General features: G+C 32.6%; 1 protein-coding gene across 1 annotated transcript in view; it reads left to right on the top strand.

Moving 5' to 3' along the window:
* Positions 1-560: 560 nt before the first annotated feature.
* LOC127104826 (receptor-like protein 9a) overlaps positions 561-15,649 on the top strand; it is a 59,313-nt gene continuing 44,224 nt past the window's right edge. The window contains 2 exon segments of the mRNA XM_051041973.1: positions 561-990; positions 15,124-15,267. Of these exon segments, the coding sequence (XP_050897930.1) occupies positions 582-990; positions 15,124-15,267 (553 nt within the window). The 5' untranslated portion in view covers positions 561-581.

Genomic DNA, 15,649 nt, shown 5'->3' with positions numbered 1-15,649 from the left:
ACAAGTCAAATTAAACTAATTTTCAAATAAGCATTTAATTGCAGGCAAGAAAAGTTCAGCCACCCTAGTCAATTCCATGTCGTCTTAATTGTGCTGCGAGGAAGTTTCTTGCATATAGAAACTCCTATCTATAAAAATATAAGGTAGGTATAATTTTAAAAATGAAGTTGGGTTTGATGATAAGTTTCATTTTTTATTTAACGGATAAATAATTTATTTGCAGTTTATAGTACAAATGTTTATCTTTATAAATAAATTTACATAAATAGTTTTTATAAATAAATAAAAAAGTTGTTTTTATATATGTATGGCACAAATTCATTTCATATTAAAATATTGAGATGTTCTAACAAAAATATATAACAAATAACTACTTACTTGCAGTTGCCTTTTTAGAAAATTTTAACGAGTCTATATATTAAGAAGAGTTGATTTTTTTTTGGTTTAAAAGTCATCATCTTTAGTCAATTCCAAGTCTTTCTTGTGCTTGGAGAATAATCTCAACTTTAACATATATATAAAAAGATAAGATGATTATAGATATTTAAGGAAAACTGTAACACAATACATATTTCTCAAAAATGAAGTTGGGGTTGATGATAAGTTCACTTTTATATTTTGTGATAGTAATAGTAATAAAAAATGATGGATCATGCGAGGGATGCTTAGAGAATGAGAGAATAGGCCTACTAGATATCAAGAAGTACATCATATCAGTCAAAGATGATGATGATCCTGATTTTGAGAATTACATTGACAATGAATTGGTTTCATGGGTTGATGATAGAAGTAGCAACTGTTGTGGTTGGAATAGAGTCAAGTGCTCTAACATCACTTCTGGACACATCACTGAGTTGTCCATCAGAGAATTACTATACTTGTTGATTTCCTCAAATGGGATGTTAAATTCTTCATTGTTCCGACCATATGTAGAGCTACGCATTCTCGATTTGTCCAACATCGGACTCCAAAGTTGGTTTGGCAACCAAGGTACTACTACTTTTGTTCTTATATATATAGTTTTTTTTTAAGCATATTCATACTACTTTTGTATTTCTTTTTCTGATGAGAGAAAGTTTTGGGGACCAAAGACTATTTATAGGTTTGATTCTACCATCAAGAATTTAAAGTCATTAAAACTCATTATCATCTAATTAAATGGTCATATCAATTTACATTAAAACCAAAATAAATCATACTCTTTTCAGAACCAAAATCCCAAAATTATGGACCACCTTAAAATTGATTTTTTATTATTAATAATTATTATAATAAAAATAAGAAACCTTTACATTCTCCCACTTGGTCCATAGAACTGATTATTGGCATAAAAGAGTCATGAAAAACTTACTCAAGAAATAAATATGTGAATCATAGAGATAGTCCCTTTTAAAGCGAGTAGTCTCATCTATGTATTACAACATGTCTATTTTCAAGTATATATCTATAATGTGGTAACTAACTTGATGAATAAACCAATGTTTACTCTTGGTCCAGATGTAACATATTTTCTCAAACCGATGTGCGCATGAAAATGAGAAAACATCACAATATAAGAGTTTTATTAATAAACTGTATGTATACAATCATAAGGAGGACCCAAGTTCCATGTTCTCTACATGATCCTTAAATTTTATTGGTGGCATGCCCTTAGTCAAAGGATCAACGATCATTAAATCAGTACTAATGTGATTAATAACTACTATTTTATCTTTAACTCTTTCTCTAATGGCTAAATACTTTATGTCGATGTGCTTGCTTCGACTTCCACTTTTATTGTTCTTAGCCATTAAGACAACTGCTGAATTATCGCAAAAAATCTTCAAAGGTTTAGAAATAGAATCCATGATTCTAAGCCCAGAAATAAAACTCTTAAGCCATACACCATGAGAAGTAGCCTCAAAACAGGAGACAAACTCGGCTTCCATAGTAGAAGTAGCAACCAAGGTTTGCTTAGTACTTCTCCATGAAATAGCTCCATCAGCCATCATAAAAATATATCATGATGTTGATTTGCGAGAATCAACACAACCAGCAACGTCGGAGTCTGAATAGACGATCACATCAAGATTGTCCGTATGCCTATACATTAACATGTAATCTTTTGTTCCTTTAAGATATCTCAACACCCTCTTTTTAGCTTTCCAGTGATCCATACCTGGATTACTCTGATATCTTCCTAAGATTCCAACAGCAAATGCAATGTCAGACCTTGTGCATACTTGAGCATACATAAGACTTCCAACAACAGAAGCATATGGAATGTTCTTCATTTGTTCCCGCTCAAAATCATTCTTAGGGCATTGATTCAAATTAAATCTATCGCACTTGACAATGGGTGCAACACTTGGTGAACAATCTTTCATTCTAAATCTCTCTAAAACTTTATTGATGTAGGTTTCTTGTGATAGACCCAAAATTCCTCGAAGTTTATCTCCGTGGATCTTAATGCCAATGACATAAGATGCCTCACCCATATCCTTCATATCAAATGTTTTAGAGAGGAATTGTTTCACCTCATGTAGAAAACCTTTATCATTGGTTGCAAGTAGTATGTCATCCACATACAAAATGAGAAAACAAATTTTACTCCCACCGACCTTCTGGTATATACATTGATCCATGGGGTTTTCAATAAACCCAAATGAGGATATCGTTTCATGGAATTTAAGATACCATTGGCGAGATGCTTGTTTTAACCCATATATGGATCTCTTAAGCTTGCAAGCCAAATGCTCTCCACTATTAGAAGAGAAACCTTCAGGTTGTTTCATATATAAACCTCCTCCTTTAAATCACCATTAAGAAAGGTTGTTTTCACATCCATTTGATGCAACTCAGGGTCAAAATGTGCAACTAATGCCAAGATGACACGAAGAGAAACTTTCTTAGATACAGGAGAAAAAGTATCAGTGTAATCGATTCCCTCCTTTTGAGTAAATCCCTTAGCAACGAGTCTGACCTTGTATCTCTCAATGTTGCCTAATGAATCTTTCTTGGTTTTAAAGACCCATTTACAAGCAATGGCCTTTGCCCCATTAGGTAACTCTACAAGATCCCATACATCGTTGTTTTTCATGGAATTCATTTCATCATTCATCATCATACCACAAATTTGACTCTTTGCAACTCATGGCTTGTCTAAAGCTCTCAGGATCATTCTCAACTCCAACATTATAGTCAGATTCTTGTAGATACACAATGTAATCATTAGGAATAGCTGATTTTCTTGTCCTAGTAGATCTTCTTAATGTTTGATCAACATTTTCTTGTGGATCTTATTGTTCAACTAATTGTTCATCATCTTGATGACTAACTTGATTTACTGGATCATCAGTAGCTTGTGGAGTCTCGATGATTGTTTGATCAACATCCATTTGAACTTGAGGGATGTTGTAAATAGTAACCAATCTATTACTTGAAGTGGAAGGTTCATACTCTATATGATCATGCACAGAAATTGAATTTTTGATTTGATCGCTCCCGCTAGTCAAATGATTTTCAAGAAACTTTGCATTTCTTGACTCCACAATCCTAGTTGTATGAGATGGACAATAAAATCTATAACCTTTAGACCTTTCGGCATATCCAATGAAATACCCATTAATGGTCCTCGGATCTAGTTTCTTTTCTTGTGGGTTATAAATCCTCACCTCAGACGGACATCCCCAAACACGCATATGTCATAAACTTGGCTTCCATCCTTTAAATAACTCAAATGGTATCTTTGGGACAGCCTTGGATGGAACCCGGTTTAGAATATACACAGCCATCTTTAGTACTTCATTCCACAGTGATTTAGGAAGATTAGAGTTGCTAAGCATACTCCTCACCATGTTCAATAATGTTCAGTTTCTTCTTTCTGCAACACCATTTTGGTTCGGAGAACCGGGCATGGTGTATTGAGCAACAATCCCATGTTCTTGAAGAAACTTAGCAAATGGACTATGTGCTTGTCCACTCTCAGTGTATCTACCATAGTATTCACCACCCCGATCTGATCTCATTATCTTTATTTGTTTTCCACACTGGTTCTCAACTTCAGCCTTAAAGACTTTGAAGGCATCCAATGCTTCATATTTATTATTAAGCAAATAAATATTCATATATCGTGAGTAATCATCTATGAAAGTGATGAAATATTTCTGACCATGTGCATTCATATCAGGACATCATATGTCTGTATGAATTATTTCTAATATACTTGAACTTCTATTAGCACCTTTCTTAGAGATGTTGATCTGCTTTCCCTTAATGCAATCAACATAAGTTTCAAAGTCAGCAAAATCTAGAGTATTAAGTACCCCATCTTTTACTAACCTTTTAATTCTGTCTATAGAGATATGTCCTAATCTATGATGGTATAACATAGAAGAATTCTCATTAATATTAAACCACTTAGTGCCAGTTTGAACATGCATTGAATTATAAATGGAATCGATTTGTAAATTTATACGATAAAGACCATCAGACAATATATCATTCCCAACACATTCTGAATTATAAAATAATTCAAACAAGGTGTCTTTAAAATTAAAGAAATATCCAAAAGGTACAAGTCTAGAAACTGAAATTAAGTTTCGTGAGAAACTTGGTACATAAAAGGTCCTTTCTAATTTCAAAACAAAACCATTATTCAAAATTAAATTGCAAGTTCCAATAGCTTCCACATGTGAGCCCATCCTGCTTCCTGATAGGACAGTCCACTCACTTCCCACTAGCTTCCTTAAGTTTTGCATACCCTGTAAGGAATTTGTTATATGGATTGTTGATCCAGAATCAATCCACCAGGTGTTAATATTAACATCGGTCATATTAGATTCATAACAAACAAATGAGAATAAATTACCTTTCTTCTCAAGCCATTCTTTGAATCCAGGACATTCCTTCTTCATGTGTCCTCCCTTTTTACAGAAGTAACACTTTGCTTCTTTCTTGATATCACCTTGCGGTGGTATTTTGAATTTCCCTTTCTGATTGGCTTATGACTTGTCAGTTTTGAAAGCTTTGTTCTTCCCGCGAGTTCTTGTCAGCAATGCACTCTCACTCTGTTCCATTACAAACATTTCTTCTTCCTGAACACACATGGTCATTAATTCATTGATTGACCATTTGTCTTTATGTGTATTGTAGGAGATCTTGAAAGGCCCATACTCAGACGGAAGAGAGTTCAGAATATAGTGCACCAGGAAGGAGTCAGACATATCAACCTCAAGTTCCTTAAGTTGAGCTAAAATGTCACGCATTTTCATTATGTGCGCACACCTTTCACACTGGTGAGTCGGTAGGAGGAAAATTTCATAATTAATGTGCTTGCCAAAGCCTTTTCAGAAGTGACGAACTGGTCGTCAATGACTTTCAGCAAATCACAGACATTCTCATGCTGATCGACAGAACCACGTATTCCACCTGTGACCTTAGTCTTAATGAACATCACACTGAGTCGGTTGGATCTCTCCCACCGCTCATATAGTGCGATTGCAACTGGAGTACTTTCATCTGTAATTGCAGGTGGTTCGTCTTTCCTAATAGCATAATCTATGTCCATCCATCCTAGATGAAGGAGAATTCTTTCCTTCCACACCTTATAGTTATCTCCTCTGAGCTCGGGAATATCACATCGGATATCAGAAAAATTAGCAGGTTGAGAAGCTAAAAAGATAAACAAAATTGATGTCAAAATTTGAGGCATAAATATTATCCATAAAATAAATCTTGCAACATAAAAATTACCTGTGGGCTAAATTTTAATGTAATAAGATTTTAAAAAAATTGCGATAGATTTTTCAAACAAAATTAATACTTTATGATAAAACTATCAAATTATGTACCAATTCATAATTCCTGTGGGCAAGTTAAGAAAATATTTTGACATTTTATCCCAATTAATCATACAAATATAATAAAAATTCCTGTAGGATAAAATTCATTATACCACGTATAATTAATTACAATTTTATGTCTAATAATTTATGTGATCTCAAAACTTTAAAAAAATAATCTCAATTAATTTAAGGATGCTGTGGCTAATCCAAATTAATCAAAATTATAACGATCACTAGACATAGTAACTCAATTATATGAGAGAACAAAATTAAATAAATAAGATCTCTTATACAATTGCTTAACAAAATAATAACATTATAAATCAATTTTAATTTATGCAAAAATTTAATTCAAAGATTGAATAATAAGACATAATGATCAGTAAAAATGAAATCATATGGATATGAACAGAATCAAAATACATGTTTAACAAAGCAGCCCAACGGTAACATTCATGAATGTCAAAATTATTGCTCTCTCAATATAGATGATGTATTTCTTTTCTGATGAGAGAAAGCTTTGGGGACCAAAGAATATTTATAGGCTTGATTCTACCATCAAGAATTTAGAGTCATTAAAACCCATTACCACCCAATTAAATGGTCATATCAATTTACATTAAAACCAAAATAAATCATATCATTTTCAGAACCAAAATCTCAAAACTATGAACCACATTAAAATTGATTTTTTATTATTAATAATTATTATAATAAAAATAAGAAACCGTTACAAAACAAGTATGTTTTTTCAGTTTAAACATACCTCGCAAAAGTCTTAAAAAAATTGAGTGGAACAGACATATTTGAGGGTCAAAAACCTTGCCCCACCTAATATAAAAGCAAGACGAGGGTGGGCATTGAACCTTTCTAATATAAAGGTAGGGAAAGGGTTCCCTCCAGTATGAATTTGACTGAAGGGAGAGCAGTGTTCATCCACCCCATTGAAAATTCATACTTTTATATATTATATATCTTTGACTTTTGATCGTATGGTTGAGAATCCACCGCACACATATGTCATGGGAGAGAATCATATCCCATAAAAGTAAGAGCAAGACGGGGCGGGTATTGAACCTTTCAAATTTAAAAGTTATAAAATTGTAAGTAAATTTTCATGTCCACAAAAATCTAAAAAAATGGGGTGAGGTGGAACAAGCATATTAAAGGATGCGAATCTAAAACTTTGATCTATTCTAAAAAAAATAGAGATAAAACGGACATATTCAACGTACATGATCCATTTTGCCACCTCCACTCCCATATTGAAAAACCTAATGTTAAACCACAAACCATACCTTATTTAAGTTTGGAGCCACTTTCAAAGGGCTAAAAAAACAAAGAACAAACAAAAACAAGTTCGAAGGAAAATCAAACTCTTTGCAAATCTGTCGAACGACGTCATACTAAACTTTGTACGTGAATCTGCAAGGCCTTCATTGTGCATACCAATATGAGAAATCAAGATGCTTCCCCTCTTCGTACTTACTAATATGAGATATTTGTAGCCTTTGAGTTGAAAAATTAAGATGCGATATTTGTTGCTACCAATATGAGAAATGTCGATTTGAACAAGTAGAAGAAGCATAAGGAGATTATGCTTCATATTGGTAAGAAATCAAGCCACTTTTTGTGTCATCAATCAAAGTGAAGTGAGATAACTTTAGTCTTTTTCCTTCTTTTGAATGTCCTTCGACCTTGATAATAACACACAAAGGTGAAATTGATTGAAATGATTGTTTACTTTAACAAATTGAAATTAGTTGAACATATAAACCAAACCAAAAGGAAAAGACACAATAAAATAAAATCTTAATGACTGAAAAAACAATGCTCTCAAAATTTTCATTCCAAGTATCTTCTTCAACTTGTAAAATAACTCAATCTTTAATGATTTTGTAAAAACAAGTTCGAAGGAAAATCAAACTCTTTGCAAATCCGTCGAACGACGTCATACTAAACTTTGTACGCGAATCTGCAAGGCCTTCATTGTGCACACCAATATGAGAAATCAAGATGCTTCCCCTCTTCGTACTTACTAATATGAGATATTTGTAGCCTCTGAGTTGAAAAATCAAGATGCGATATTTGTTGCTACCAATATGAGAAATGTCGATTGGAACAAGTAGAAGAAGCATAAGGAGATTATGCTTCATATTGGTAAGAAATCAAGCCACTTTTTGTGTCATCAATCAAAGTGAAGTGAGATAACTTTAGTCTTTTTCCTTCTTTTGAATGTCCTTCGACCTTGACAATAACACACAAAGGTGAAATTGATTGAAATGATTGTTTACTTTAACAAATTGAAATTAGTTGAACATATAAACCAAACCAAAAGGAAAAGACACAATAAAATAAAATCTTAATGACTGAAAAAACAATGCTCTCAAAATTTTCATTCCAAGCATCTTCTTCAACTTGTAAAATAGCTCAATCTTTAATGATTTTGTAAAAACAAGTTCGAAGGAAAATCAAACTCTTTGCAAATCCGTCGAACGACGTCATACTAAACTTTGTACGCGAATCTGCAAGGCCTTCATTGTGCACACCAATATGAGAAATCAAGATGCTTCCCCTCTTCGTACTTACTAATATGAGATATTTGTAGCCTCTGAGTTGAAAAATCAAGATGCGATATTTGTTGCTACCAATATGAGAAATGTCGATTGGAACAAGTAGAAGAAGCATAAGGAGATTATGCTTCATATTGGTAAGAAATCAAGCCACTTTTTGTGTCATCAATCAAAGTGAAGTGAGATAACTTTAGTCTTTTTCCTTCTTTTGAATGTCCTTCGACCTTGACAATAACACACAAAGGTGAAATTGATTGAAATGATTGTTTACTTTAACAAATTGAAATTAGTTGAACATATAAACCAAACCAAAAGGAAAAGACACAATAAAATAAAATCTTAATGACTGAAAAAACAATGCTCTCAAAATTTTCATTCCAAGCATCTTCTTCAACTTGTAAAATAGCTCAATCTTTAATGATTTTGTAAAAACAAGTTTGAAGGAAAATCAAACTCTTTGCAAATCCGTCGAACGACGTCATACTAAACTTTGTACGCGAATCTGCAAGGCCTTCATTGTGCACACCAATATGAGAAATCAAGATGCTTCCCCTCTTCGTACTTACTAATATGAGATATTTGTAGCCTTTGAGTTGAAAAATTAAGATGCGATATTTGTTGCTATCAATATGAGAAATGTCGATTGGAACAAGTAGAGGAAGCATAAGGAGATTATGCTTCATATTGGTAAGAAATCAAGCCACTTTTTGTGTCATCAATCAAAGTGAAGTGAGATAACTTTAGTCTTTTTCCTCCTTTTGAATGTCCTTCGACCTTGACAATAACACACAAAGGTGAAATTGATTGAAATGATTGTTTACTTTAACAAATTGAAACTAGTTGAACATATAAACCAAACCAAAAGGAAAAGACACAATAAAATAAAATCTTAATGACTGAAAAAACAATGCTCTCAAAATTTTCATTCCAAGCATCTTCTTGAACTTGTAAAATAGCTTAATCTTTAATGACTTTGTAAAAATATATGCAATTGTTTCTTCGGTGAGACAATATTCGATCACCATTTCTTTCTCGACTATCAACTCTCTTATCTTATGAAATCGAATATCAACATACTTGGTCTGTTTATGAAAAATTGGATTCTCACTTGGTACAATAGCTGACATATTATCATAAAATATATTTGTTAGACTATTTTGCTTTTGGTGTATCATTTCTAAAATTCTTCTCAACCATACAATTTGAGTAGCACAACTAGTTGCTATTATATATTATACTTCTGCTGTTGAAAGTGCTACAATAGGTTGTTTCTTCGAAGACCACGATATTGCACCAATACCCAAATGAAATGCATACCTTTGTGTGCTTTCTCTTGTTTATGTATTGCCTGTCAGTCACTATCTGTGTATCCGACAAACTTCACATCATTATTATTAGCATAAAAATACCTTCAGTCAAGAAGTATCCTCTTTTCTCCTTGCAAATGACTAATGTGCGACTCTTCCATGAATCTATTTAGAAATCCAAATCCATATATTATATTTGATCTTGTCACAGTCAGATATCTCAGGTTTTCGATAAAACTTTTATATTGGGTTGAGTCTACCCTATTTCCATCATTTTCTCTCGGCAACTTCAACTTTTCTGCAACAGACGTCGAAATTGGCTTTGAATGCTCCATCTTAAACTTATTCAAAACATCACCTTTATACTTCTTTTGAGAAATAAAAATTTCATCATTTTGTTGGACTACCTCAATGCCAAGGAAATAGGATATTCAACCCAAATCTGTCATTTCAAAACAACTTATGTTCATTCTACTCTTCGTAATCATTTGAAGTCACTATCATATTGTGTCTTTGAGGACCAAACCCAAATTCCTCCTTCATAAAAAGCCACATCTCGACTAATAGTCACCTTCTTTGTCTCTAGATTGTAGAGCTTACAAATCTTTGAGTTTGAACTGTAACCAACAAAGATACATCTTTCTCCTTTATCATCTAACTTATTTCTCAATTGATCTAGTACATTAGCATATGCATCACGTCCAAAACCTCTAAGGTGTTAGATTGAAGGTCTTCTTCCACTCCAAGATCCTTCTGGAGTATTTTCTTGGACATTCTTCGTAAGACACTTGTTTAAAATATGAATTGCATTAGCAATTGCTTCTGCCCAAAATTCCTTAGGCATTTGTTTGGCCCTCAACATGCATCTCCCCATATCCATGATTGTTATATTCTTTTTTCAACAACTACATTTTGTTGAGGTGTGTGTCTAGTTGTTAACTGATGCTCAATTCCATGTTGTTCAAAGAAATTTGTACCAACGAGGCATTCTCGGCCTTTTTCTGTTCTCAATGCTTTGATTTTACAACCACTTTATTTTTCTATGAATTCCTTGAATGTCTTAAAGGCACCACACACTTATGATTTTTGTTTCAAGAAATACACCCAAGCCTTTTTATTAAAACCATCAATAAAAGTAATTAATTACTTACAACCACCAGGTGTTGGTATTTCTCCTGAACACAAGTCTGAATGAATTTTTTGTAGTAGTTTTTTTTAAACTTCTCCAGTACATTCCAGTTGGAAATGATTCTCTATGCTTCTTTCCAATTCGACAAGTCTCACATGCTCTATTTAGAATATTCACAATAGGCAAATTAGAAACATATTATTTTCATGATAGGTAATTCAAGCCAGAAAAATGAAAGGGACACAATGTTGGTGTAAGCCCTAGAGGTCAATACTTTTGATACTTGTATCGAATTATTTATTAATAATAAAAGGCTTTTTCTTTATTATGTTTGTTTAATAAAGTCCCTAGAATAGCTAGTCCGTTTAATGTATCAAGTGTGACTTAATCATGAGATCACATTAAACCTAAGGACATTATCCTTAAAGTATCCGTAGTCGAGCTTTATTGTGAAGTGGGATAACATTAAAGCATTAAGACTATTATGTATATAGACTGATAATCACATCTCATGGATCATGGATAAGGAGTTATCAAGTCTTAAACATAGGTATGAATATTAAGAGTAATATTTATACTAGATTGACCCGCTATGAGAATACTATATAGAATGTTATGCAAAGTGTCATAAGTTATTCTCATGGTGATAATGGTGTATACCACCCTTCGACTTGAAACCACTATGGACCCTAGATGTAGAGTCGAGTGCCTTATTGCTGATCAAACATTGTCCGTAACTGGATGACCATAAAGACAGTTGATGGGTACTCCACGAAGCATGCTAAGGGACATGAGTGACCTAGATGGAATTTGCCCATCCTGCGTAACAGGATAAATGTCTATGGGCCCAATATTGAATCGGACAAGGATGACACGGTTTATGCCTTGTGTTCAATATAGACATAAGGGAAAAAGGGTAATTGTACACATAAGTATTATCACAAAAGGATTTGTCAGATCACATGACATTTTCGTGTCTTAGGTAGCAGTGTTGTGTTGCTAGATACCGCTCGTTGTTTATTATGTTAAATGCGTGATTTAATATAATTGTCAATGCCGCGAAAACCTACAGGGTCACACACAAAAGGAAGGATTGATGAGAGATAGAGTAACTAAGGAATACCGTAATGTACGGTGCACTTAAGTGAATTGTAGAACATCGTAAGGTACGGTGTATTTAAGTAGAATACGAAATATGGTAGGGTGCCATGCGCTTAAGTGATTTTGGCATATAATAAGATATGGGCCACATACATTTGAGTGGGCTTTTTAGCTTGCAGCCCCACAAGTGGTTCTATAAATAGAAGCCTTGTGTAGAAGCATTTGTGCAGTTGCAATTTTGTTTCTCTCTCTCTCTCTCTCTCTCTCTCTCTCTCACACACACACACACACACACACACACACACGCACACACACACACACACACACACACACACACACACACACACACTCAAAGCCTTCATTTGTAGCAGCTAACACTGAGATTGAAGGAATCTGTTCGTGTGGACTGAGTAGAGGCGTTGTCATCGTTCAACATTCGTGATCGCTCCATAGATCTGCATCAAATATTACAATCGCCACAAGAGGTAACGATTCTATCACTGGTCATGCCCATTCGTAAGGATCACTAAAGGAGAAATTTTAAATTCCGTTGCGTTTTAGATCGCCCTTCTCCTTCAACAATCTCATATGCCATAACCTATCATCATTTGGAATAATATAACTCAAGCATGGAAATTTTTCATGTTAAATTTTCAAAGGGAAAAGATGGTTTGATGTCACCTTACCTTTATGATAAATCTACCATTTATGTCAACCAATGTGCATAAACCATTGTGAATCTACATGATGTAACTTTTCTTTGACAGTTGTCTCATACTCAATAGATTGTGATGAAGACCAGAAGCATAGAAAACATCACTAATAATTTTTTTTATCCATCTTTCAACCTCATAGAAATTCGATCTTTCCCCCAAATTGGAACATTTGATTTATTTCCAATTTTTACCAATGAATTTATTGTTTCATCTAGAGAAGAAAATAACTCCCTTTTTTCACACATATGATTACTACGTTCAGGGTCCAAATACCAAATATTTTCTTCTTCTGAAAATTTATTACTTGTCAAAAATAAATTTTGTGGATTTTCACAGTACTCATCTGTATTTTGATACGAACCTTTTGCCACATTTGCTTGATGTTTCTATTTGCAATCAGTTGCTTTGTGTCCAAACTTTCCATAATGATAACAACTATAATTTGTTCTTTCTTGATTGTAGTTACCTCTTCCTCTTCCACGATATGTAGATCCAAAGATATGTTCACCTTTTCCTTGATGCGCCAGATTGAAACTGTTGAAGTTATTGTCTCTCCATTGGTTAAAGTTTCCACGTCCTATTCCTCCATAAATTCCTCGGTCTCTGCCTCTATAATTTCCTCTTCCTCTGTTATTCTAATTATTTTGACCTTTTTCTTCTACCGTACAACTTGATTCATAAGTGTTGTTGAAATTTACCCGATTCTTGAGAGCTTCTTCTTTTCTACTTTCTTAGTCTTTTCTAAACATGACTTTCAATGCTTCCTAGTAAGCATGCTACAGACAAAGTATCTATGTCGTGGGACTCAATCATTGCAGTAACCACATGTCAAACTTCATCGATATCATACACATAATCTTTTCCACCACTTTCCTATTTGAAATATCGTCTTCATATACTCTCATCTTGTTGACAAGATTTATAACACGTGCAAAATATTGTTCTACGATTTCTGGCTGAATTAGACATTTCGTTATGCAACGATTGTAATTTGGACTTCTGACCCTCCTATACTCCTTTGTGTGATAACTTCAATATGTCTCACGCTTCTTTAGCAATCTTGGCATTTGCTAGTTTGCCAAATATTTTGAGTAATCAATTCCTTGATGAATTTGCGAAAGTGCCAACTAATCCTTCTACGAGCGACTTCATCGGCTCCTTCTTGTAAACTGGGGTCTGCGGAGCTCCAAACCATGTGAGCTTTTAGATGTGTTCTCATCAAAAGTTTGCGATAATTAAAATCTTATTTTACACTTGATTTTGGATCGGACCAGACAAAATTGTAATTGTTTGCCACATTTTTATCAAAAAAATACTCACAATAATTTTTAACACAATAAAAACTCTTTTGTTTCTCACACACTCAAAATATTTTTGACACTCACACTAGTAAAATCTAACCTATTCTAATACCAACTTGATAATAATGGGACATATATTAAACTAAGACAAGAAAAACAAAGTAAAGAAAGAGCAAGAGGAAATGAATATATCTCTAGTATTTGATTTCACAAAAGTGATGATCTACAAACCATAACTTAGCTGCCTTTATATAGGCTTTGAATTACAAACTTCCAAAAAAATTCTTTCTTAATATGTAAGTTTAATTCAGAATGTCTTAGATTGGGATCATAGTCTATATTCCAAAATGAATCATTCATATATTCATAGATTTGATTATTCAACCGTCCATTTCTTCACCTCTAATTTATTTTATAAAATATTATTTACTTTATAAATAAAATTATGGATGAAGGAAGGAACAATTAAAAAACGAAATGTGGATGATGAGGTGAAAAAATCTTATATAACATTATAAGTGCAAACTATTATTCTAATATAAATTAATATCTTATATTATAATCTTTTAATTCAATTCAAAATATTATATATTCGATAAAGGTTGGAAAAACAATCAAACCACATACGATATAATAAACTCATTTTCTATGACATGATTGAACATAATAAAACTGTAATTTAAAAGTTATATCGTTAAACAATATTAACAACAACATACATCAACAACATACCTTAAACAACGTATCAGTATACATTATCAACAACATACAAATTTTATTAACAACAACATACAACATATATCAACAAATAAAATCATCAACAACATACCTTAAACAACATACAACATTTAGTTTTTATTACTAAGAACATACATTAACAACAACATTCAACATATATAAATAAAAACAAAATCATCAACAACATACAACTTTTATCAACAACAACATACATTAAACAACATACAACATATATCAACAATAACAAAATCAATAAAAGCAAAATCAACAACAACATAAAATGTGGAATAGTCTCATGTACCTGGAATGTCTTTTAATATAAAAATATATATATATATATATATGCTTTTATTTCGGTTGAGAGAGTAGTGCTAATTGAGCTGTTATTATTTCAAATTCACTCATTCTGTTTTTTTTTCTTTTCCTTTTAAAGATTTTCTTAGGCTCAAAAAGTTGGAGACCTTAGACCTTTCCTCGAACAATATAAATAGCAGCTTCTTGACAAATTTGAATGGATTAACTGCGCTGATAAATTTAAACCTCGGTGGAAACTTCATGGGTTATTTATCCCTTCAAGGTACATTCAATCTCCATAGTTTATTTATTAGACGTTATAAATATAGTTTTTATCTCGAATAATATATGTTTAACTCTACTTTTGATTTTTTATTTTATAGCGTTCACAGGAATTGTTTAACCCTTATAAAAAGTGATAATTTATGTCAGGAACACACTTGTTGTAATTTTAGTCACATGCCATTTTTTTTTATAAACAACTTATATATTAGAGTATTAGAGCTATATTATTTCCTTCAATAGTTGTATGATGTCACAAGCTTTTAAATAATATGCTGATTTTAAAATGTATAGAAATGAATTTATTTTGATCTGCATCATCTCAAAATACAAAACCTGCGCTCATTTCCCATAAATATAATCATTCAAAAAAAAAATCATAA

The sequence above is a fragment of the Lathyrus oleraceus genome, chromosome 7, assembly GCF_024323335.1.
Source record: "Lathyrus oleraceus cultivar Zhongwan6 chromosome 7, CAAS_Psat_ZW6_1.0, whole genome shotgun sequence".
In the NCBI taxonomy this organism is placed as follows: Eukaryota; Viridiplantae; Streptophyta; class Magnoliopsida; order Fabales; family Fabaceae; genus Lathyrus; species Lathyrus oleraceus.
The sequence above is the reverse complement of the archived record's forward strand: the minus strand, read 5'-3'. Positions and strand labels throughout refer to the sequence as shown.